Source organism: Eumetopias jubatus, unplaced genomic scaffold (genome assembly GCF_037043125.1).
Source record: "Eumetopias jubatus isolate StellerSeaLion01/CBP00866 unplaced genomic scaffold, mEumJub1_p1.0 scaffold_10, whole genome shotgun sequence".
Lineage (NCBI taxonomy): Eukaryota > Metazoa > Chordata > Mammalia > Carnivora > Otariidae > Eumetopias > Eumetopias jubatus.
Genome location: NW_028274816.1, coordinates 122,044,413 through 122,069,043, shown reverse-complemented (window position 1 = coordinate 122,069,043; position 24,631 = coordinate 122,044,413). Strand labels below are relative to the sequence as shown.

Below are 24,631 nucleotides of genomic sequence, written 5' to 3'. Positions count from 1 at the left end.
GGGCAAGGAGCTGAAGGGCTTCAGCCATGACCCGCCCCTCATCCTTTGCACCTGCCTGTCTCTAAGTGGTCATTTTGGAGGTTTTCCCCTTTCCGTTCTTTGCTGGGGTTCCCTGGGCCTACATGGTGGTGTCCCTTCTCTAGCACTCCTCACCCCGCAGACTTGGTATGTGCTGCTCTCTCTCATTCTCTGAACTTAGGTTCATCTTTGTAGTCTGTTTACTTGTCAGTATCCCTGCTCAGATGATAAATTTCCTTGGGGGCCAGTGTCCAGTGCATAATGGACAGCGTAGGGCCGCCCTGGCTGTGAGTGCATCAGGGCGGGCCACATCCTTGGTCTCCTGGAGCCACCGTCTCTATTCTGTACCGGGCAGCTCATTCACTGGTGCTTTCTTTGTTTTTTAAATTTTATTTTTTTAATTTTTAAATTTTTTATTGTTATGTTAATCACCATACATTACACCATTAGTTTTTGATGTAGTGTTCCATGATCCATTGTTTGTGTATAACACCCAGTGCTCCGTGCAGAGCATGCCCTCTTTAATACCCATCACTCACTGGTGCTTTCTGGAGCCCCTCCCCTCTGCTCTGAGGTTAATTCTCAAAATCAAATTAAAATCTCCAGGTTTTTGGAGGAAGAGGTCCCAGGTGTCTCCTTGGGCCTCTAGGCTCAGGCAGGCTGAGCTGAGCTTCCCCTGAGCAAACACAATAGCCACCAAGATCACATCTCTGGGCGGTGTCAGCCTCTGACTTCCTCCTTCCCAGCTCACCAAGAACATTTCTCCAGAGACCCTCTGTGAACCTTTCTCACTAGGCATGTTTGTGATGAAGACTCTTACAAAAATAGCTTCAAGCTGGAAAGAGGAAAATTAACTCTGGTTTCTCCCTGCCAAAAACAACAAAGCAACAGCGTGCAAGCAGCCAGTCCAGTCCCTGGCATGGCTACTCACGGAAATGTTTCTTTCATTCACTGCCCCTAAATGCAGCAAGTCCCACTGATTCTGTTTCTGAGGTTATGTGCCGTTATTTGATTGACTGATTGATGGACTTGTCTCTTTGAGATTACTGATAATTCAACCTGTGGTTTGGGCTCCTGGTCTTCCTGTCATCCTTGGGGTCCCTCTCGAAAATGTGACACATCCCCGAGTCTCCTCTACCAAACGTCTCCAGGTCTTCACTAAGGAAATGATTACACACATGGCTACTTGTTTGAAAATGAGAAGAAAAATCACCCCAGCACTCCCAAGAATTCAAGCATACACTGTGTCTTTGGTTAACTGCTTAATTGCAATCCATAGCTGGCTATTAATTTGCTCTCTTGAGTTTCCTATCTTTTCCCCTTTAAACAGATTAAGTCTGTAGTTCTGCTCCAAGATGAAAAAAGCCAGAATCTCCAAATTGGGAGGGGCATGTACATATGCGAGGCCCAAAGCAATCTGAACCCACTAGAATGTTCTGTGTTCCGTCACAAATTGATCTGAAGTTTCTTCTTCTTCTTTTTTTTTTTTTGAAAAGGAAGCCAGAAATCCAATGAAGCAGTTCACGTTGCAACTTCAGCTATAGATTTTTAAAATATTTATGAAACTGTTAAACTGGAACAAGGCAGAAGCATCCTGTAGATTCCCAACCCGCTGAATAGACATTTCTTTTGTTCCTGTCCCCGATGGGAGCTGTCTGAGGACACTCACTGCTCCTCGGCATCTGACAGTCGAAGCACCAGAAGGACATTTTCCAGCCTGATGCAGTGAGGTGTGTGTTTGTCTAAGGAGAGGGCCTTCCGTGCCCTGGGAAAGTCTGGGAAGGTGATCACTTTCAGTGCTTCTTGTTTTGCGTCATCTTGGTGGGTCTAGAGATGGAATTATGAGCCTGGGAGCTTGGGAGTGTAGCTTTGACATGGCCATTAAACTCACTCTGTGACACTAAGCAAGTCCCTCCCCTCCTCTATTGGGTCTGCTCATTTGGAAAATGAGGGCAGTAGGCTATATGGTCCAAAGGTCCTTTGGTAGGTAGAATAATGCCCCCCCTAGATGGCCACATACTAATCCCTGGAACCTGTGGATGCGTTACCCTATATGGCAAAAGAGACTTTGACGTTTGTGATTAAGTTAATGACCTAGAGATGGGGACATTATCATGGGTTATCCAGAGGGCCCGGTCTAATCATAGGAGTCCCTCAAAAGTGGAAGAGGGAGGCAGGAGAGGGTCTGGGATAGAGGGAGAGGTGACCCAGGAGGTCACGGCTGTGTGAGGCAAGGACCCCACCCACCATTGCTGGGTTGGCCGATGGTAGAAGAGGCCACCAGCCACGGAATGTGGGTGGCCTCTAGGAGCCGGAAAAGGCGAGGAAACGGTTTCTCTTCTAGAGCCTCCAGAAGGAACACAGCCCCGCCGACACAGATTTTTAGCCCGGTGAGATCCGTGTCAGCCTTCTGAATTCCAGAACTCGAAGGCAATACGTCTGCTTTTAAGCCGCTACGTTTGTTGTGATTTGTTACAGCAGCAGTGGAAACCGAAAACAGGGCGCCTTCCAGCAGCGCTGCGCTCGGTCCCTAAGGATTAAAGCCTGGCTTGGCCCACAGCCTCGGGCAAGCCCGGCTGAGAAAGAAGGTGCTGGGAGGAGGCATTTCAGGGATGCCGTGTCCCAGCCGCCCCCTGGCCACCGCGTGTGCCTTGCCGGGCACCCCTGCGCAGAGACAGCGGCCTGAAGGGCCTCGGGAGAGTAACGGTTGCACGCCCTGCAATCAGCATGATGCCAGAGGACGAGGATTCTGCCCAGACAGGAAGCCCCTTTTTGTGGGAGGGGCTTGAAAGGCCACGCCCTCTCTCCACGAGGCCCCTCCCCCCTCCTTTCCCACTTGGCCAGCGGTCGTGGGGAGCCAGGCAGAAAGCCAGTGTGACCTCTGCAGGGACAAGCAGAGGTCTGCTTGATGGGGGGTGAGGAGGTGGGGTGCAGAGAGAGGGTCTGGAAAGGCTGCCGTGTGGGAGGGAGGCCAGCCCGATTTCACGGACAGGATCAGAGGGGCAGGCAGGCTTCCTTCATGGTTTTTAGGTTTGGGCAGCATTCTCTGCCTCCCCCTCTTCAAGCCACACGCCCATGGTCCGCGACAGTGTCGTTCAGGCCATGAACTGTTACCCCCTTAATGGTCATGAAATCATTTACAAGGTTGCAATCAATAATTTTTAGAGATTTAGAATAGACTAGAAGTGCATACGCTCTATACACTTTGTAAAGGTAAGCGCTGCTGCCGGAGACTTTACCTGTATATAATCTGTGGGTTCTGACCTGGCCGGCCTGGCCCCTTCGAAAGGCTTCCGGGGGAGAGAGCGCTGAGTATGGGGGAGAAGGCAGCACCAACTCAGCCGTTTCCACAAGACCAGCTTTTAATATGACCGTGACTGGAAGCACGAATAAATAAACGCCAGAGAAAATGGAAAAACCAAATCAAACCAAACCTCAGAACATCAAAACCCAAATTCGGAAAACAAAACCAAACAAAACAGATCTCCGACAGACAAACAAAACAACCCCCCCCGCCCCCGGAAGAAGAAACAGATTCGGACTGTACAAGCTGGGTCACGGGGACGGCAGAATGACGTGGGTCCCATGGATGAGTGCTGGAGTCGCCCAGGCCACCCTGCCTCCACCAGGCGCTGGGACAGGGGTGGGGTGGAGGGCCCTGGTCAGCCCATGGGCCGGCTCAGGGGAGGGAAGGGGTTTGTGGGCCGGTTAAGAACCTTCACAAAGTACACAAGGACCGGACGTGGTTGAGAGTTCTGCGCTTTTCCTCTCGACTGTGCAGCTGTGATCCCAGCGTGACCACAGGGTGGTGACCTCGGGGCTGGAACCTGGTCCCGCTGTGCCCTGCAGAGTGGCCGCTGGGAAACGCGTGGAGCAGAGTCGTGTACAGAGACAGACGTGGAGGTGGCGCCGTGAGCAGTCTGAGCATGCAGGTGCTTTATACATCTGGCAGTGAGATGTGATGGCAGGTTGGTTCTCGGACAGTTCCAGAGTGTGACTCATTTCTCCTAAAGGGACGCACGGCGGGGCCCGAGGACGCGTCATGTCAGACGTGGCCGCAGCGAGGTTTTGGCAGAGAGTTTGCTATGTGTGCATAGGGGGCTCTTGCTTCTTTCTGTCATCAGGGGCCATCCCACCTGCGCCTGCTGTCCCCTGTCCTGGGTTTTGGGCCTCCAAGTCTGTTTGGGGGGTGCCGGGTGGTCCAAGGGTTGTCAGCAGGCAATCTCCTCCAAGGTCCCCAGGGCCGTCTGCAGGGGCACATTCACAGTGTGGCTGATGGTTTCAGAGTGGTTTGGCATCGTGTCACAAGTGCTCTGGAGGGAAGGGGACAGCGGGGGTTGGTATTCATTCTGCAAAATGGCATCATGATGCCACTGGCAGCCCAGCTGAGGCCCTGGGAGCTGTGCCCCCCCCCCCGCGGGCTCTCCAGGGGAGCTGCTCCTGCCGCAGGCATCTCAGGGGCTGGTGAGCTGTTGTGGGGGCACGAGGCTGGGGGCGCCTCGCTGCCGTCAGAGCCCTCACCATCGCCCACCTAGGTGCCCCCAGGGTGGGGAGAGGGCTCCCTGGTGATGGGGCTCAGCAGTGGTTTGAACTTCTCTTCTAGACGTGCCCCTAATGTATCATCCAAAGCTGCGTGCTCTGAGTGCTCTCTAGCTTCGAGGCAGGAGGACATCCCCTCCTGCCCTCATCTTGGGGGGTCCCCCTTGAGGCCTTCCTGGGATGGAGGAAGTGGAGCCCATGGCTAGGCTTGGGGCAGGGCGTGCCAATGGCTGAGGCCAAGTAGGAAGTGGGGAGGCCCCCCCCAACAGCCAGAACCAGAGTAGTCCCAGCTCCCCAGTGGACCTTTAGGGTGGGGCCTGCCCCAGAGGAAAGCAGGGCGGGGCTGGGAGGGCCTTGAGGCTGCAGAGGGCTGGAGGCTGGGAGGGATGGGAACAGATATTAGGAGGCTGTGCCAAGAACGTGGGGGAGATTTGATGAGGATGGGGCTGGGGGAGGGGGAGTGGCGGAGGGGGGCCTTGGGGAGGGGGAGGCGGCGCCTCTGAGAGGTTCTGAGGGCAGAGGGAAGGTGGGGTGCGGAGGGAACCTCCACTTGGTGAGCACTTCCTATAACCGAGGCACTGCTGCGGGCTGTCGAGGCAAGGTCCGCTTAATCCAAATGACAACTCCCTGAGGTCGCTGTGAGTCAGCAGCTGCTCAGGCACACGGCTAGGAACAGGGACCCCAGTCCAGAGCCTGGGTCCCTTCCACCTGCCCTCCCCTCCACAGATAGCTGTCTTCTATTCAACAGAGCTGCAGGGGCCCGGGAGAACCGAGGCAGAGATTTTTCAGCCTGGAAAGTGGGTAGAGAACTAGTGTCTGGAATAGAAATGGGGGCCTGTCTGGGGGAAGGGGCTGGCCTCAGTTTGGATTTGCGGCCTTCGGACACCCTAGTGGGTGTGGTGCTGTCAGGGCAGAGCTCTCCCCTGGGGAAAGCCGGAGATACCAGGCAGCCGGGAGTAGACTGAGTTTGGGAAGGAGGGCGGACAGCCAGCTGTAAGAGGTGCTGCCTCGCTGCCCGAGGGAAGACAGGCAGAGTGGGCCGGTGGTCAGGGGAGCTCTGCCACTCACCAGCTGGGGGAACTGGGGCTTCTGGGCCTCAAGTGCCTCAAATACACAGTGCCCGACGGGGCACACAGTAGTTGGCAGTTATGATGGGTATCACGGCTGCTCCCAACCTCGCGGGGCCCCGAGCTCCCTGTCCCCTTCAAATGGAGTAGAGCACCAGTGACGTCCTTACTTGCATTTTGCCCACCTGAGGACTCAGCGCGTAGAGCCTCCCTGCTTCTCCCAAGGCATGAGATGAGAGCAGTAGCCCCCCGGCCCGGGACAAGCCCGACTGGGCCAGGCGGGACCTCCCCTTGCCAGCATCTCCCGGGATGGCCGTATCCAGCGCTTGCCATTGGGCCCCGGGGCTCAGTGGGGGTGTCCTCCAATGAGCCAAGTTAAGGTATGCGGGGAGGTGCGTCCCTCCTGCCCTGGCCCTGACCCTGACCTCTGGTCTCATGAGGCCCACTGATGCAGGGGGACAGAGCAACCTACAGCGCAGGTCCTGCTCTTACCACGTTCTCCTCGTGGCTCCCTTCGTCCTCTTCTTTGCCAAGCAAGTCTAGGAGCTTCTCTTTGATCAGCTGCAAGAGAATCAGGACGGGCTCGGTCAACCCGGGGGATGGGTGTGAAGGCAGAAGGAGCCCACCCGGCAGCCAGCTCTGGGAGCCCCTCCCCCAGCTTTCGGCTGAAGTGAGGTTTTGGCGCAGGAGCCTGAGCCTGGAGGAGGTCACAGGGGGGCCCCATCTGGCATGGGGACGGACTTCTCTTGGGGATGGAGGGTGTGCCTGAGAGCCTGGGAGCCCACTCCGGAGGCTGGGCCTGGGGGATGAGGCCTGGCAGCCCCACTTGTTCATTAGATCAGGGCACCCCTGAGTCCATAACATTTGATTCTTAGTGATAAAGGGTAGGCATTCAACGTGTTCCCTAGTATGATGTAATTTCCGTCACTTTATACAGCAAAAACTTCTATTTCACAAAAATTAATAAGCAAAGCAGAATAAGATTTGGCCTTGAGGCCTGATCTGGGTTTGGGGAACAAGGTCACCATGCTGGGAGGTGGAGTGAGGCACTCCCGAGTGCCCTGGTCGCAGGGGTCTTTCCCCACAAAGGTTCCTAGTGGGCTTTGGCTGAAGACAGCCCCCTCTGGGAGTCAGAACACTGCTCTGCAGGCTCCTCTTGCTGGACCAAAACTCAGTGGGTCCTGGGGATGCTGAGGAATCCCCTTAGGAATTCTGGAGCCCCCGGAGCCCGCCTGACTCGGGGGGATGGCACAGTGACACTCAGAGCCAGAGGCCATGGTCAGCTGCCCGTCCTCGGAGAAGCTTTCAGAGCCTCTATTCCAGCTGCCTGTTGAGGGAGACATCTTAGGCTATGCACAGCCAGAAGCGGCCTGTGTGCCCTTGCTCTTCTTGCTCAGGCTTGATGGAGACCACCAGGCAAGGCCCCTTCTCTAAACCTGCCTGCACCAGGATGGGTTCTACTCAGGTGACGGGCCACCCAGAGGGCAGGTGTGTGTATTGCTTGAATGTAGCGTCTATGTGTGAGTGGTATGTGTATAATGTGCATGTGTGTTTGTGAGTGATGTATGTGTGTGTGGCCGAAGTGTGTGTGTGTGTGTGTGTGTGTGTGTGTGTGTGTGTGTGTGTGCTGTGGGTGTGTGGGTGCAGACAAACACATGTATGAAGCGACCACAGCTGGCCTCAGGTTTGGCTCTTCTCCTTCTCAACCCTACCTCTCCCCCATTTTGAGTGTGGACAGACCACAGCTCTTCCAGTTCCCTGAGGAGAGGAGCTGGCTTCGGTCTCTCTTGGACCCACCCCTCCTCCGTGCCTAGGACTTGGTGATAGACAATGTCCATGGACAGGCAGGAGAAAGCAGGCTCTGGGTGGAAAGAGGTCATTCTCTCCCCCATGCTTTGGTTCTGAACATCGGGGTGGGATGAGAGTCCCAGCATATGATCATTTCCCCACGAGCAACCCCAAGCTTACCTCATAAATATAATCAAAGAGCTCTAGTATTGTAAGGATACTAGCACCAATAAACAGTCCCATTTGACCACCAATATCACCTGGGGAGAGAGACAAGATCAAAGATTTGGCTTTAGTCACAGTGCTTCTAGGAAGGGGTGAGCAGACGAACTCAGAAACCAGACTTTTGGAACCCTTCCCCTACTACGGGGAGCCTGGGCCTGGGACAGTTCAGGCCTTGGACAACTCCCTCTCTTACTGAAAACAGCACCCAGTGGCAATGGGAACGAACCCGAGTGCTTACTGGAGGGCCTAGAGTAGACCTCCCAGGCTAACAGGCTTATTCAGTGACCTTCAGAACCACACGGAATGGGCCCTTCTTTGGCTCTGGGCTGGGAATAGACAAGAAGTGTGTGGTGTTTGCCTGGAGCGAGGGCAGTCTAGCCCAAGACTCATGGGTCGGGTGTCCTGGGTGGGGGTCTTGGGAACAGTGGCCCAAGAGACCCCCCCACCCCACCCAATCATGACGAGGCCTACAGGGCCAACTCAGGGCAGCTCTCACCCTTAGGATAAGGCCATAGGAAGCATCCCCTCACCCTCCCACCTGAAGGTAAATGTTCACTTTGGTCTTTTTCTAGAGTAGGGGTTCTTGCCAAGGGGTGTAGAGGCCCCACTGACCAAAGTCTTTTCTGACCGGTCTTCAGGTCTTCTCCCTCCTGAGAAATCTATACTCAGTGTAGATGTCTGGACCTACCCCGGCTCTATAAAATCAGAATCTCTGGGGCTCGGGTCTGGAAGTCAGGAGTTTTAAGTTCCCAGGTGTCCTACGCCCACCAGGGCTTGAGAACAACTCCCCTGTGGGAGTTGCTGATGGTTGGAGACCCTTTGAAACTGAATGCAAGATGTTACATGTTGTGTACCTGGGATTTGTAGTGGGAGAGTTCCTATCTGAGAAGCTATTACCAGATTTGATAAGGGGTTCTGGTCCCCCCAAAGCCCAAATACTTTGCTCCGGAGGCAGTGTGGTAGAGCAGAGGCCTTGGAGGTTCTGAGTTTGGAGAGTGGGCACCAGCTTGCTGTGTGGCTTTGATCAACCCTGACCTTCTCATTAGGGCATTTGGTGGGGAGGGGAGTGGAGGAGACCACTGTGAGGTCCTTGCAGCTGGAACCTCTATGGACTCTTAGCTGCTGGGCTGAGCAGGGAGAGTGTTGGGAAAGGGGGTGCTGCCAGGGTGGGTGCCCGGTCTTACTGGAGACCCCAGGCTGACGACTTGGTCTGAGAACTTTCTGTTGGCTCCATCTGCCCTCTCCCTCCCTGATTATGGCTGAGGGCAGGCCGACAACCACAGTCCCAGGTGAGCAGGCAGAGAGGGCAGGGAGGGGGCTCCTCCTGGTGGGGCTTGGAGCTGGGCTCCAAATGGTTCCCCTCACTCCTCTCCCCCTGCTCTCTCTCTCTCATGCCCTTACTGGGGACGTTACTGGGAAGTGTGTACTTACCAATGTACGTGTCAGGTGTGAGGTGTGTGCACGTGCGTGCAGCGTGACCGAGCGTGGGGTATGTGTCAGGGCACTCTGTGTGAGCACGTCTGGCTGTGGATGGCTTTATGCAGGTGGCTCTTTACGTCTAGGGTAGGGACACTGAGTGTGTCCAGTGTGTGTGAGTGTGGTGTTGTGGAGGTGGGCATTGTGTATGAGTGTGTGGAAGCTGCGGGAGCATGTTTGTGTGTATGGGCAGGCATATGTGACAGGTCTGCAGTCATGGAGTGCGTACGTGTCTGCAGCGCGTGGCCTGGATGCGGGTCTGTGCTCTGCACACTGGAGTGTGTGGCTCGTGACCGTATGTGCGCGCACGTGCGCATATTCTTTGGGGTGGGTGTGGCCTGAGGGCATGTGTGGTGTGCCCTGGGGGGAGGGTGGGCTGCACGGTGGTGAGGGAAGGGCCCATGGGCCTGATGGCTGAGGGTCTGCGAGTGGCACACTCTCACCATGGGAGGTACAGATGGCAGCATGATCCTCTCAGCAGGCTATTCTGGGTGGGAGCAAGATGCTGGGAATGTGCTTGTCCTCACAGCTGATGCAGAGAGGAGCTATCCTTTCTGACAGATTCAGAGCTCACGCCCTCCTCAGTGCGCGTGTGCGTGTGCGTGTGCGTGAGAGAGAGAGAGAACAGTGAGCTTGTGTCGGGGAGGGTAGGGAAGAGCCCTGTCTTGAGTTCTCTTTAGGAAATGAAGGTGACAAGGTGACAGAGGCAGGGTGAGGGGTCTACATCTTCAGAGCATGACTTCTACCTCGGGCCCACGGTATTAGTCTCTTGGCTCAGTCCCTTTTGGCCACAAGTGTCTCTGAGACCCAAGTGGCAGCCACCTTAACCCAGCTGGGTCCCCGCTGTGGCCGAGTCCCCAGTCTCCTGGGAGAGGTGCAGAAATGCTCCGATGGCATCTGGAAGAAGCTGGGCCCTGGGCCCCTGGCATGGTGACTGTCCAGGTCCCAGAAACTACTCCTTATGGATCTTCTGTGGGCGAGGGCTCTATCCCAGTGAACCATCTCAACAAACTCATCAAGTGTTTGGTTAGACCCATTTTACAGATGAGGGACCTGACGTTCAGTGAGGTGAGGCCACGTGCCTTCTCATAGCTGGTATGCAGTCATCTGACTCTGTGCCTGTCTACTTCCCTCTATACCTGCTGCCCACCCCCCCGCCCCCCCTGCCGAGGTACCACTCTCAGTCGGTCCAGCTCACAGAGGCAAGAGCAGCTAATTCTCTTTGTAGGGACAGCATCATGTCCTTTCTTGAGAGTGAGCAGGCACTGGGAGAAGGGCCCCAGGGGCAGGTCTTTTAGCTGTCTACCCTCAGGGGTCTTGTGGGTTTTGCACGGGGTGGGGCAGGGTTGAAACGAACTCCCTGCATGCATTATGTGCTCATGTGGCCAGGTTTGCGGATGTGACCTTGTGTGGGGGTGGCAGTCAGGTCTGTAGACATCTGGGGATATGTGGCCCTTCTTTTGTGTTTGACAAAGGGCTCTCAGTCCACGGGGAACATCTGGCCTCTATGCTGCAATGTTGCTTTCCAGGTTGGGCTCCATCCGGGGCCCTCACTGCCTGGGGACCACCCACAGTTCAGCCTTCCCTCCATTGGACCGCTCTTTGTCCCCGCTGTGGCCCTGGGGCTCACTCCAACCTGGGGACAGAAGACCACGGAATCCAACAGGGCAGCACTGGAAAGGCCCTGAGAGACCTTTTAGCTCATCTGCCTCATGATGTCGATGGGGAAACTGAGGCCTACGCTGGGGCATGAACTGGGCCGAACACCTCCACCACACTGGAGTCCTTCCCATTCTGGGACAGAGGGAGTAATTAGTACATGAAAAGGCCAGACTCCTCCGAAGGTGTATCTATCTACCTGCCTGCCTGCCTACCCAGCTGCCCACTCCCCCTCCCTCCCCGCCATGACACGTGGAAATTAGCGCAGCCGACACTGACTTACCAAGTAAGGCAGCGACTTCATATGCCTTCTTCTGTTCAATTGTCTCATAATTGAGAGCTTCAAAAAATATATCCAGAACAAGGATGTTCTCTCTGCAGAGGGAATATTCAGGACTCTATGTGGTGAGAACCCTCGGGCCACACGGACCATGTGACACAACTTTCCCCTTGACACCAGGAGAAGCTGAGCCCACGAAAGTGCAACAACTGGCCCCAAATTAGAGCTGGTTGGTGACAGAGCTGGCCTTGGAGCCAAGTGTCCTGACCCCCAGCCTAGTGCTCTCTATAGACCAGAAGCACATATCAACTGTGCCCCTCTGTCCCTCAGCTGTCCCCTCTTTGTGTCCTTTCCATGAGTCCTGCCTGGTGTCCAGGTCTCTGGGCCCCCAAAACGTCTTCCTGGTTCCTCACCAGCAGGTGAGCTCAGTACTCTCTTGACAAGCTCTTCACTCTTTGGTCGTGCTTGCCCCAGCTGACCTCCTGGGTACCCTGTACCCACTCCTGACAGCCCCCCATGTTCCTACTTGGATTTTTCTTTTTTTAAAAAGATTTATTTATTTATTTGAGAGAGAGAGAGAGAGAGTACGAGTGGTTGGGGCGGAAGGAGAGGGAGAGCGAGAATCTCAAGCAAACTCCTGCTCTGAGCGCAGAGCCTGATGTGGGGCTCGATCTCACAACCCTGAGATCATGACCAGAGCTGAAACCAAGAGTCGGACGCTTAACCAACAGTACCACTGGGTGCCCCCCTACTTGGATTTATAACAAGTTTCTCCGAGTGGGAGCCCCCGACTCTGGCAGCTGCCAAGTCAGCTGCCAGAGTCGGGGAGGGTTTTTAGGGAGCAAATCTAGATCTGGCTGGGGGGTTCCCTTTTGCTCCCTTAGGCAGGTGTGTTAACAAGACACATCTTGGCAGGAAAAATCATCGTTGCTGGCAGGACATCTGCTCAACCGTGGGGCCTGGCACCTCCTATTCACCATTTCCTTCATCCCTGGTCACAGTGGCCTCGGTGCACTTTGTTGCCCCCCCCCCCCGCCGCCCAAACTGCCCCAGGATGGGCTCTGGTGGCGGTGCTGGCAGGAGGGAGTGGCCGGTGAGAGAGAAGCAGATCCTCCTCCCCCCGCTGCGGGGCTCCCTGAGGCACCACTCAAAGTAAGGGTCATCATGGCTTGACTGGGTGATGGCACCCGCCTCCTACCAGGCTCCCGCCCTTTCTTCTGGCTTCCCTTCTGTCCTCTACACCTGCCGCCTGAGGGATCTTTCTAAAACTGCTAAACTAAGTCACATTAAAAAAAATTACAATTCAGTTCCTCAGTCACAGGCTACATTCAGAATGCTCAACAGCCACGTGTGGTTAGTGGCTCCCATGTTGGACGTCACAGACACAGAACTTTTCCATCTGTGTAGAAAGTTCTGTTGCAGGGCAGTGGTCCAAAATACACATTTGAGGCTGTCACCCACCTACTAGAAGCTCCTCGGAGGCTCCCTATTCTCTTCGGGGAAAGTCAGTCCCTGTCCCCCACCCCACGGCCAGCTCCCCCTACAAGGTGCTCTTGTTCTGCCACATCACCCGCCGAGGCTCTCTCTGGCCCATCTCTTGTCTGCCCTGTGCTGATCCTCTTTGCTCAGCCTCTGCCTGGGACACCTCTTCTCCCAGGGATTTCATTCATTTTTTCTGTCAGAAGACATTTTTTGAGTGCCAACTATGTGCCAGACACTCTCTAGCAGAGAACAAGAGGAAAGGCTCCTGCCTTCAGGGAGCTTTCAATCTAGCGGGAAACACACACACACACACACACACACACACACACACACACACACACACGAATATGGAATTCCACACTTGGATGAGTGTTATAAAGGAAAACACCAGATGCCTGGAGAGAAAAATAAAGGGAGGGGCACTCATTTAGCTGTTTGAGGAGATGACCTTTAAATGGAGACGTGCACAATGAGGAACCAGTTAGGTAACGTGAGAGGAAAAGTATTCTGGGCAGAGGGAAGGGAATGTGCAAGGCCTCCCTGGAAAACTGCTTCAAGCTCCTTAATGGCCGGGGCCTGCGTCTTAACCACCGTTGTCTTTGCTTTCTGAGTCCGAAACACAGAGCTTGGCCCACAGCAGTGTTCCATTAATATCTGCCAAATTGGAGCCAACTGCTTCCCCCTTCACCCTCTTCCTCAATCGCTCCCAGTTCCTCCTCGATCTACCCCTTCTCCCCCTGCCTACCATGCCCACTTGGCTTACGAGATATATTTTTCTGATTTGTTAAATTTCTTCTCGAGGTACTTGGCTGACGTCTTGCTGGGGATCTTCACCATGGAGAGCTCTTTGTTGTAGCGAGTCAGGTTGCAGGGTGTCCTGCAGAGACAGTAATTACTGTCCTTCTCTGCTAGCAGACCTGGAGGGGAGACAGGGGCGGGGCTTAGTCAGGTGTGGGGGCGGGGCCCCCGGGTTCCGGGGGCGGGGCGTGAGCTGGGAGGAGGTGCCTTTCCCCGGGGGCAGTGAGGGGTGGGGCGCTGCAGAGAGAAGGGGAGCTGGGCGTCGGCTCTAGGTTGGTAAGGGTGGGAGCTCTTATAAAAAGGTGCCCACTCTTTCTAAGTTTCTCTTTGTCCTGTTCTCCGTTGACTTCCTTTATTGTTATGTTGCCCTTTAAAAATTGTTGAAAAGGCACCACTTTGGAGAACAGGCTGGACGTCCTGGCGCCCTCAGCTTCCCAGAGCCTTCTTCTCTGCTCCCAGCCTCGCTGTTCTCATCCACAAAGTGGGCCTCCCGTCAAGGGCAAACGTGGGAGACCATTTTATCTGAAAACCAGGGCTCCGTGGTATTCCCTCTGTGGCTCCTCCCTGGCCAGAGCCTGCCTCTTCTGCCTGCTGGGTTAGGGCACAAGCAAAGATCCCCAATTCCTGTCCCTAGAAGGAACCTCCCTGCATCTGGAACACTTCTTTCCTTCAAGCTGCCCTCTTCCTCTTAGGACAGGGTGGCTAAAGACATACTTCTCTCCCTCCGTCTCTCTGATCATCGCCGTGTTACCCACGGGCTCTGTTGATTCTGTACTCCAAAGAGAGATGTCTTTGTATACGTCAGAAGTCTCTCTCACTCTCTCTAAGCCCCGCCTCCCCCCCCCCCCCCAGTCTTTCTGGAAGCATCTGGACGCAGGAGTCCAGAGCTGTCCCGGCTTAGCTCCAGCAAGTGCAGCTGCTGAATGAAATTGAGTCCATATGATTTAAACACCCTCTCTGCTTGTCTTGATTATAAATCACTTCCCAGGTCCGGAGAGAGGCAGGCATGTGGAGTGGGTCTAGCTTTGGGGTTGTAGCTTGTTTGTGGGATCTCCCGCACCGGCAAGTTTTCCAGTGGGGGAATCCAGCAGTTATTCCAACCCGCAGGCACCCAGCGGGAGGAGGAGGAGGGGGAAATACAAGCCGGCCGCCCCTCCTCCTCTGCCCCATCTCCTTCGGTGCCCACCCGGTTGCCCACTGTCCATCCTCTCTCCATCTCTGTCCCCTCCCCTGCGTTCCCCAGTGCTCTCCATTTCCCCCGAACCCCACCCCATCTCTACCCCTACCTCTCTACTCCCGTTCTCTCCCCCTGTGCCTGCTCAGCCCTCAACCGCCTGCCTGCATCCCTGCATCTGTTCCCTCCCTTCTCTTCCTCCTGCTCTCCACCTTCCTCTCTTGTCCCCACTTCTCCCACACCCAGAGGGCCTCCGAGGTCTCAATCTCAGCCCCCCGCTCCATTTGTCCCCCAATACTGACCCAGGGCAGGCTCTGCGCACTCCTTGTGCTGCTCAGGAGTACAGAAAGGGGCATCCCCTGCAAAGAAGAGACACAAGGAGAGGTACTCAGGCAGCAACATCTCTCTCCTGGGCTGGGGAAGGGGAGTGCATCCTGCAATCAGGAGGGGCAGCATACCCAGCCGGCATTCAGAAGGGAACCTCCACGGAAGGGAACCGCCTATCAGAGCTGCCTGCCGGCAGTTGGGGCCCAGTGTACGCAGAGCCAGGGGATTGGGTCTGCTCTGCTCTGTGAGCTTGGGCAGGCCATAATAGAGGCGGCCTGGCTAACTTCTCCCAGATCGCTGTGCGTGGTCCACCCAGCGCAGGTGGGTGATACATGAGAAAGCCTTAGTGGCTGAAAGCAGGGAGGTGGTGGAAAGCACCTGCTCAGTCTGGTGCGCATCATTGTCTGTAACTCACAAGGGTCCCTCCTGCGATAGGAAACACTGTGTCTGTTTTACCCGAGGGTGCGAGACTTTAGGCTTAAGTATCCTGCCTTCCCAGGACACCAGAGCTCACAGTGATGGAGGTGGGCTTTGAACACAGGCCAGTGTGACCCCGAGGCCAGAGCTCTTTCCAACAGCAGCACTCTGCTTTGAGCAAGGGCTGCTTTGTCAGTCTCCTTTTGCTCTGCCCTTAATTGCACACTAGTAACTGAGACGCCAGAGACAGTGTCATGAGTGGAATGATTAAAATCTACTGCTTGCTTTTGGCTCAGGTTCCATGGGGGGAACCTCACTGGCTGCTGACCCGGTCTGAGCATCAGGCAGGTACTATTTAGCTATATTCTCCTATCTCGTCTCTCCGTAGAAATCCAGAAACCACCCTCCCCCACACCTTTTTTTTTTCTTTTGCCAAGTGCTAAAGTTAAACCTACCACAATATCCTTTCCTTACTATTTCCCTAAACATCTTTTTCAAGAGTTGAGAGCTGATACGCTTCCTCCTTTCCAACAGTAACAATTTAACTGATATGTTTCCATTTTTGCTCTGTCTTCTGGGAGTCTCAGGCAATTTCAAAGATCAACAATCATCCATTTAGATTACTAGGAAAATTGTTGATTACTGATGAGATAATTCAGAATTTGGCTAGAAGCATGTTCATCTCAGCACTGGTTATACCAGAAAACAACTGATAATCAACTAAATGTCTGATATAAGGATTTAGTTAAATAAACTTAAAGTATGATACAACTATGAAATAGTAGCCATGAAATATCATAGCAACGTTCCCAACACATAGTAGGTCATCAGTCAATAGTACTTTTGGTTTCCTCTCCCCATGTGCTAATACAATGACCACTGACTTTTGCACTTTTATATTTTAGCCTAATTTTATCCTCATAACAACTAATGATTGTGTTTTAAAGATAATGAAGGTAAGAACAGAAAGGTTTTGTAACTTGTGCCAGGTCACACAGCGGGTGAATGGAAGAATCTGAATTAGAAGCCAGCGTCCCTGCCTCCAGCCTATCATTCTTAGTTCTATGCAGCAATACCACACTCTTCATGCTCGAATCAGCCCTCCCACCCTCCACCCCCTGCACTTCTGCTTCTGATTAGCTGACCATCTCTAATGAGATCATCTAATGAGATGGTTACATGCCTTGTTAGTCTGACAACAGAAATGTCAGCACATGCACATTTATTTGCTGGCTGATGGACTTTTGCCTCCTTCAAAAGAGTGCTAGACATTTGGATGCAAGAAGGGAACCATCTGGATGAAAGCAATAGACACCTGGATGTTTGAACAGGTACCATACGAGGATTCAAGAATTGTAAGCACTCAGATACCTGGACACTGAACTCTAGGAGGTAAGAGTAGCGAACAATTAGCACCCATATTGAGCACTGGGAGGAACGTTCTTCAAACATCTGGACGCTTCTGGACACCAGGATGCTGCCTTGGTTGCTAACTGGATGCTTCTATCTGCCCTCTAAGTGTTTGGGACCTCTAAAATACTAGCCTTCCCAGAACCGCATCCCTGTGGATCCTCATGGAGTGGGTACAGTGTTTCCCACTGGGGTGTGAAGTGCCGAGAAGGTCCCAGGCAATCCCTGGCACTGACCTGGCATGTGGACCATGCGGCAGTTACAGTTCTCCACGATGTAGCGCGTCTCACAGTCAATCCGACAGGCGGTGATACTGTAAACAGGAAAGAAGTCGAGTCCCATCTCTGAGGATCGGCACTCGCCCCAGGGTGGGGGCAGGTATGTGAGCTGCAAGACAGGAAGGTGGAGGCAGCAGTCAGCCCTGGAGGTTCAGCATCAACAGTCCCAGTATCTCATTCATTCACTTATTCAATCAACAAACAATTATTGAGCATCTCCTACATGACGATTTAACTCCATTGACCTCATAGGCTTTCAGCATCGGGCTCCAATACTAGTTTTCCTGTCTTGTAACCTTCTATAGTAATACTGATCAGTAAGAGACTGATCTCAGTCTCTTACACATGCCCCATGTCTTTCTACTTCCATATGTTGTCATCTCGAGTCCCTTGGAATGACCCAACTAAATTCTACCCTCTTGGATGGGGACAGTGGGACTCTAGACCTAGACTTGAGGGCCAAAGCCTGCAGGAGGGTCCAGGAAGAAATGGCATAATCAGTGTTATTTGTGATCCATGGCCCAGACTAGAGCAACTCTCCAGTGTCGTGCTATGGTCCGACTCCTTTGGGGAAAATGTCATTCTTATTTTCAGAGGTCCAATGACCATAGAACATGGTCATGCCTATGGTATGTGCCTGCTGGAGATGGGGAAGGTGAAGGATGAGGGAAACTAATGGCTGTAAGCACTTACTGTGTGTTAAGCCCCAAGCTAATTCCTTTACACCTATCTTTTTAAAAAAATTGAAGAATAAAAAAAGCAATAAAATGCATATGTCTTCAGAGCACAGTTCAACAAATTCTGAAAAATGTATACACCTGTATACCTACCACTTAAATCAAGACTTAAGACACTTTTTAAAAAAGAGTTATTTATTTACTTGAGAGAGAGAGAAAGCTTGAGTGTGGGGGAGGGGCAGAGGGAGAGAGAGAGAGATTCTCAAGCAGACTCCCTGCTGAGTGCAGAGCCCTACACAGGGCTTGATCCCAGAACCCTGAGATCATGACCTGAGCAGCTCAAGAGTCGGCTGCTCAACCGACTGAGGTACCCAGGCCGCCCCAAGACCTAAAACATTTTTAATCACCCCAGAGAGTTCCTTCCTGTCTCTTTCCAACCAACCCCCATCCACCCAGCCAGTCTCTGTTATGGATTCTACCACCATAGATTGGCTTTTTCTGTTCTCAAACTTCATATAAATGAAAATTTACACCAAGAACTTCTTTGTGCCTGGCTTCTTTTGCTCAACAAAATGTTTTATTTTCTTTTTTAACCGTGGCAGACTTTAACAAAATCTCTTATGATATTTGTGTTAGACAGTGTCACTAACTTTTATATTAAATACTCTTTTGTTTGTTTTGCAATTCAGAGACTAGGTGGATATAAATATTTTTGTTGCAATCTTTACAGTATTTCTAATGACTTCATTATTAAAAGCTAAAAATGTAAATCTGCATAAACATCTTGTATTTTTTCTAAATATTTTTATTTATTTATTTTTTATTATGTTATGTTAATCACCATACATTACATCATTAGTTTTTGATGTAGTGTTCCATGATTCATTGTTTGTGCATAACGCCCAGTGCTCCATGCAAAACGTGCCCTCTTTAATACCCATCACCAGGCTAACCCATCCCCCCAGCCCCCTCCCCTCTAGAACCCTCAGTTTGTTTCTCAGGGTCCATAGTCTCTCATGGTTCGTCTCCCCCTCCGATTTCCCCCCTTCATTTTTCCCTTCCTACTATCTTCTTCTTCTTCTTCTTTTTTTTTTAACATATTATGTATTATTTGTTTCAGAGGTACAGGTCTGTGACTCATTAGTCTTACACAATTCACAGCGCTCACCATGGCATATACCCTCCCCAACGTCTATCACCCAGCCACCCCATCCCTCCCACCCCCCACCACTCCAGCAACCCTCAGTTTGTTTCCTGAGATTAAGAATTCCTCATATCAGTGAGGTCATATGATACATGTCTTTCTCTGATTGACTTATTTCTCTTAGCATAATACCCTCTAGTTCTATCCACGTTGTTGCAAATGGCAAGATTTCGTTTTTCTTGATGGCTGCATAATATTCTATCGTGTGTATATATATATATATATGACATCTTTATCCATTCATCTGTTGATGGACATCTAGGCTCTTTCCATAGTTTGGCTATTCAACAAAATGTTTTTGAGATTTATCCACATGGTCATGTGCATTAGTTCATTTTTTTAAATAGGTGAACAGTTTTCCATGTATAAATACACCACAATCCACATCCATTCACCTGAGGATGGGCACTTGGATTGTTTCCAGTTTTTGGTGATTATGAAGAAGTCCCTATTAACATTTATATACAAGTCAGTTCAGTTTTAGGACAGGTATTTTAATTTCTCTTAGGTAAATGGCTAGGAGTAGAGTAGCTGCTTCATAAGGTAGGTCTAGGGATAACTTCATAGAAACTGTGAAACTGCTGCCCACGGTGGCTGAACTATCTTTCATTCCCACCAGGAGCGAATGAGAGTTCTGGTTACTTTGCATCCTTGCCAAATCTTGATTTTGTTCATATTTCTAATTTTAGACATTCTTGTAAGGCTATAGTTATATCATTGTTGTTTCTATTTGCAGTTCTCTGATGATTGATGATCTTGAGCACAATTTTAAGTGCTAATTGGCCATTCATATATTATCTTTTGTGATACGTCTTTTCAAGTCTTTTGCCCTTTAAAGAAACTTGCTTACTTTTTACTTTTATTATTAAGCTGTGAGAGACTCCATATGTTCTGGATACAAGTCCTTTGTCAGATATGTGTACTGAGAATATTTTCTCTAGACCTCCTATAGTTTGTGGCTTATTTTTTCATTTTCTGAATGGTGTATATTTTTCCTGCTTTTAAAATCCCTCATTTAAGATGTCATGTACATATAATAAAATGCATCAATTTCAATGTACAACTTAATAAATTTTTTACAAGTGTGTATACCCTGGTAACAACCATCCTAATCGAGATGCAGAACATCTCTATTAACCCTGAGAAATCCCCTATTTGCAGTCTCCTCCCAACCCCCAGGCCATCACCGATCTGCTTTCTGTCATAAATTAGTTTTGCCTGCTCTAGGATTTTATATAAATAGAAGCATACAGCATGTACTCTTTTGTGTCTGCCTTCTTTCTCTCAGCAGATTGTTTTCGCGATTCATTCATTCTCTTGCATGTCTCAGTAGTTCATTCCTTTTTATTGCTGAATTTTACTTCTTCCTTTCTGATCTCTTTTTTTTTTTTTCTTGCTTCAGTGCATTGGCCAGAAACTGTATATTGTGTAATGTTGGAAAAAATTGAAGAGAGAAGCTATTCTTACCTTGTTCCTGATGGTGGGAGGAAAGGGTTCATTACTTCACTATTAAATATGTTAGGCATATGTTTTTTTTCTTAGATGCTCTTCTCAGATTGGGGAGGGAGGTTTTCTCCTATTTCTAGTTTGCTGAATACTTCTATCTTTAATGAGTCTTGAGTGTTGACAAATGCGTTTCCCGTTTCTAATGAGATGATCCCATGATTTTTCTCTTTTATTCTGTTAACATGGTGAATGATACTGGTTGATCTGTAGATGCTGAACCCACCTTGCATTTCTGGCATAAGCCCCACTTGGTCATGATTCATTATCCTTTTTATATATTGATGTATTTGATCTACTAATGTTTTGTGGAGGATTTTTGCTTCTATGCTCATGAGCGATATTGAATTTATTTTACTTTCCTTGTAAAGTCCTGGTCAGGTTTTGGTATTGTGGTTATGCTAACTTCATAAAAAATTTATAAAGTGTTTCCTTTTTCTCTATTTTCTCAGTTTGTGTAGACTTAGTATCATTCCTGTCCTAAATGTGAAGCCATCTGGACATGGTGATGGAGTGTGTGTGTGTGATGATTTTTAATTATGAATTCAATTCCTTTAGTAGATTTAGAGACAATCAGACTTTCCAGTTCTTCTTGTGGTATTTTTGTTGTGTTGTTTTCCAAGGAATTTGTCCATTTAATCTAAGTTTTTGAATTTATTAGCATACACTTGTATATAATATTCTCTTAACATTTTTTGAATGTCTGTAAAATTGGTAGTAATGTCCTCTCTTTCACTCTTGATATTTGCAACTTGTGTTACCTCATTTTCCTTACTGTTTTTGATTTCTAATTTAATTATGCTTTTATCAGGAAACATACTCTCCATGGTTTCATTCCTATAAAATTTACTGAGATTGATTTATAGTCTGGCATATAGTATATCTTGGTGAATGTTCCATGTACACTTGAAAAGTATGTGTATTCTGTCATTGGTGGTGTAAGTGTTTTATAAAAGGCAATTAAGTCAAGTTGTTGGATAGTGTTGTTCCAGTCTTCTATATCTTTATCAATTGCTAAGAGATAAGTGTTCAAATCTCTAACAATGACCATAGATTTTTCTGTTTCTTCCTTTAGGTCCATCAGTTTTTGTTTCATGTATTTTTGAAACTTTATCATTAGGCACGTACATATTTAAGATCATAATATCTTCTTGAGAAATTGATTCTGTTATCATTGGGAAACAACCCTCTTTATCTCATGCAATAATCTGTCTTGAGGTTTACTTTGTATATATAGACATACCAGCTTTCACATGCCTACTTATCTTTTCCCATTCTTTAATTTTTAAAAAATTTTTTTGTTTCCTATTTGTCCCCACTGCTATTTCTTCCTTTGTTCTATCTTCCCTGACTCCTTTTGGGTTAACCGAGTATTGTTTTAGTAGATCATTCCATCTCCTCTATTGGCTTTTGATTTATACCTCTTTGTATTATTATTATTTTTAGTTGTTGCTCTAGGATTTACAAGATACACCCTTAACTTATCAGAATCTATTTTGAATTAATATAATACCACTTCACATATAATTCTATTTACATCTCTTCCTGTCCTTTATGCTATCGCTTTCGTATATTTTATTTTTACATCTGTTATAAACACTACAGTATACTCTTACTATTTCTGCCTTAAGTAGCCCACTGACTTTCAGAGAAGTTAAGATAAGAAAGAAAACTTTTATTCAAATTTAACCACATATATACCATTTTCACTGTTCATTCTTTTTTTTTTTTTTAAGATTATTTATTTGCGCGCGAGAGAGAACATGAACCGCAGAGGGAGAGGAAGAGAGAGAATCTCAAGCAGACTCCACACGGAGCACAGAGCCTGATGCGGGGCTCCATCTCACAACACTGAGATCAGGGCCAGAGCCAAAACCAAGAGTCAGATGCTTAGCTGACTGCGCCAACCAGGCACCCCTGCTGCTCATCATTCTTTTGTGTAGATCTGAATTTCCATTTGCTATCAGTTCTCTTCAGGTGGAACAACTTTATCATTTCTTTTAGTATGGGTTCACTAGTGGTAAATAGTCTCTGTTTTCATTTATCTGGAAGATGTGTTAATTTTGTCTTTATTTTTGAAACATATTTTGGCTATGTATAGAATTCCAAGTTGTTAAGTGCCCTTTTTCACCATTTCAAAGATATTCCACTGTCTTCTGGTCTTTATTGTTTTTGAAGAGAAACCAGTCATAATTTTTTCATTGCTCCCTTCTATGTATTATACCTCTTCTCCTCTGACTACCTTTAAGATTTTGTTGTTGTTATTTTGTTTTCAGGATTTTTACTATGCCATACCTAGATGTGATTTTCTTGGTATTATCCTGCTTGGAGATCACTGAGGCTCCTGAATCTGTGGAATGATGCTTTTAAACAAATCTAGAAAATTTTTAGATAACATTTCTTCAATTATTTTTTTCTCCTACATTCTCTGCCTCTGTTCTTTCTGGGATCCTTTTTATATGCATGTTGGTCTGCTTGATACTGTTTCACAAATCACTGGGGCTCTGTTCACTTTTATCAGCCTTTTTTTCCCTCTTTGTGTTTCATTTGAATAATTTCTGTTAACCTGCCTTCAAGTTTGGTGTTCATTTATTGTTTTCTTACCAGTTTCTGGTAATCCCATCCAATAGTTTTTCTATTTCAGGTAATTATATATTTCAGGTATAGGTTGACCTTTTAAAAAAAGTTTTCATATCTTGTCTAAAAGTCTCTCATTATTTACATCTCTTTCTGTAATTTTTTAACATGCTATCATTGTTATTTTAAAGTTGCTGTTTCTAATTCCAACATGGGCTACATGCGGATCTGTTTTGGCTGGTTGTTTATTTTTCTTTTCATATTTTCCTTCTTTTTTTCATGTGTCTAGTAGTTTTTTACTACATATGGGGGACATAGTCCTTTTTAATTGTATGCTGGACATTGTGAATAACTCTTTATAGTGACTCTGGATCAGTTATCTTCCACTGAATAGTATCGGGTTTTGTTCTAGCAGGCAGTTAAATTAATGGTGAATCACTTTGATTTTTGTGGAGGCACTGTTTAGGCTTTGTTTATAGATGGGCACATTTTAGTTTTGCCTTTAGTTCTGGACTATAGCTCTTTGTCTTTGGATGTGATCTTAACTCCTGATGACCGACTCTTCTGGGATTTTGGTGGAAGGTCTGAGGTGTTTATCAAGCCTCTCCAACTTGATGGGACTTGGATTTCAAGTCTGTCTCCCCCCAGTGGCAGCTGCTGAAATTGCTTCCCATTCCTTTCTAACTTGTTTTTGCTCCTGAGCTTCTTGGAGTCTCTCCTCTTCTGTATGAAGTTTGAAGTTCAGGTTAGGACTCATACCTCTATCCATCTACCCACACCCACCCAGTCACTTTCCATGTGTTCAAAAACATCTATTTAGCACCTATTCTGTTCTAGGAACACTGCTAGAAACGAATGAGATGTAGCTCTTCTGACTATGGAGCTTACAGCTCTGATGGGGAGCCCCCTCCCTTTTAGGATTTCTTTCCCCAATTTTTAGCCTTTCAGGCAACCCTGAACTCTGACTTCTGACTTCCTACCTCAACAGCTGCTGCTTCCGGCTTGAACTCTATCCCAAGGATTCTCTTAGAACTTGGCATGCCTCCCAGGGGAGGTCCGGTAAATAAATGTGTACTTCACTCAGTGTGGCTCCCTTCCTTCAAGGGCTGTGTATCTTCCAGGTTCTGCCTGCTTTTTGTCTCTTTCCAGTGCCATCAAATAGTAGCTTTAAAATATTTTGTGCAGAGTTTATAATTGCTCTTTTCAGGAGAGTTTGTCTGATATAAGCTGCTCCACCATTACTGGGAACTGAAAGCCTCTACTTATTTTATTTAGAATTCACAGGACTCCTTTGAGGTTTGATGTTCCTATTCTCATTTTATTAATGAGAAACTTGAGTATCGGAAAGGTTCAGTAGCCTGTCCCAGATCACAAACCTACTCAGTGGCAGAGCCAGCAGACGGACCTGGGAATTTCTGACCCCGGCCTTGTGCTTATCACACTACATTGCCTCTATAGTAACTTGGTGGGAGGGAGGGAAGGAGAAATACTCCAACGAGGACTTTTTCAGAGCCTTTCTTTTTCTTTTAATCTCACGGTTTCTGTTCTTCCTTTCTCATGGTTTGCTTTACTCCTTCATCTTTCTTTGGAGGTCATGAGTTGATGGGGCTTTTGCCCAAATTTCCTGTATGACCTTGGATAAGTCACTGCTCTCTTCTGGACCTTAGTTTTCCCATGTGTAAATAGGGAAGTTTTGGGGTAGGAGGTGTCCTTTGATTAGAATGGATTGGGT

At 49.0% G+C, this 24,631-nt stretch overlaps 1 protein-coding gene across 2 annotated transcripts in view; it reads right to left on the bottom strand.

Annotated features, from left to right (window-relative positions):
* Positions 1-4,178: 4,178 nt before the first annotated feature.
* ASIC2 (acid sensing ion channel subunit 2) overlaps positions 4,179-24,631 on the bottom strand; it is a 1,093,638-nt gene continuing 1,073,185 nt past the window's right edge. For both annotated transcript variants that reach the window (XM_028108993.1, XM_028108992.1), the window contains exons 4-10: positions 16,897-17,047; positions 14,809-14,865; positions 13,298-13,451; positions 11,056-11,147; positions 7,593-7,672; positions 6,117-6,185; positions 4,179-4,331 (exon numbers count right to left, since the gene is read on the bottom strand). In XM_028108993.1, coding sequence (XP_027964794.1) covers positions 4,230-4,331; positions 6,117-6,185; positions 7,593-7,672; positions 11,056-11,147; positions 13,298-13,451; positions 14,809-14,865; positions 16,897-17,047 — 705 coding nt within the window. In that variant the 3' untranslated portion in view covers positions 4,179-4,229. The remainder of the gene's footprint in view (positions 4,332-6,116; positions 6,186-7,592; positions 7,673-11,055; positions 11,148-13,297; positions 13,452-14,808; positions 14,866-16,896; positions 17,048-24,631) is intronic.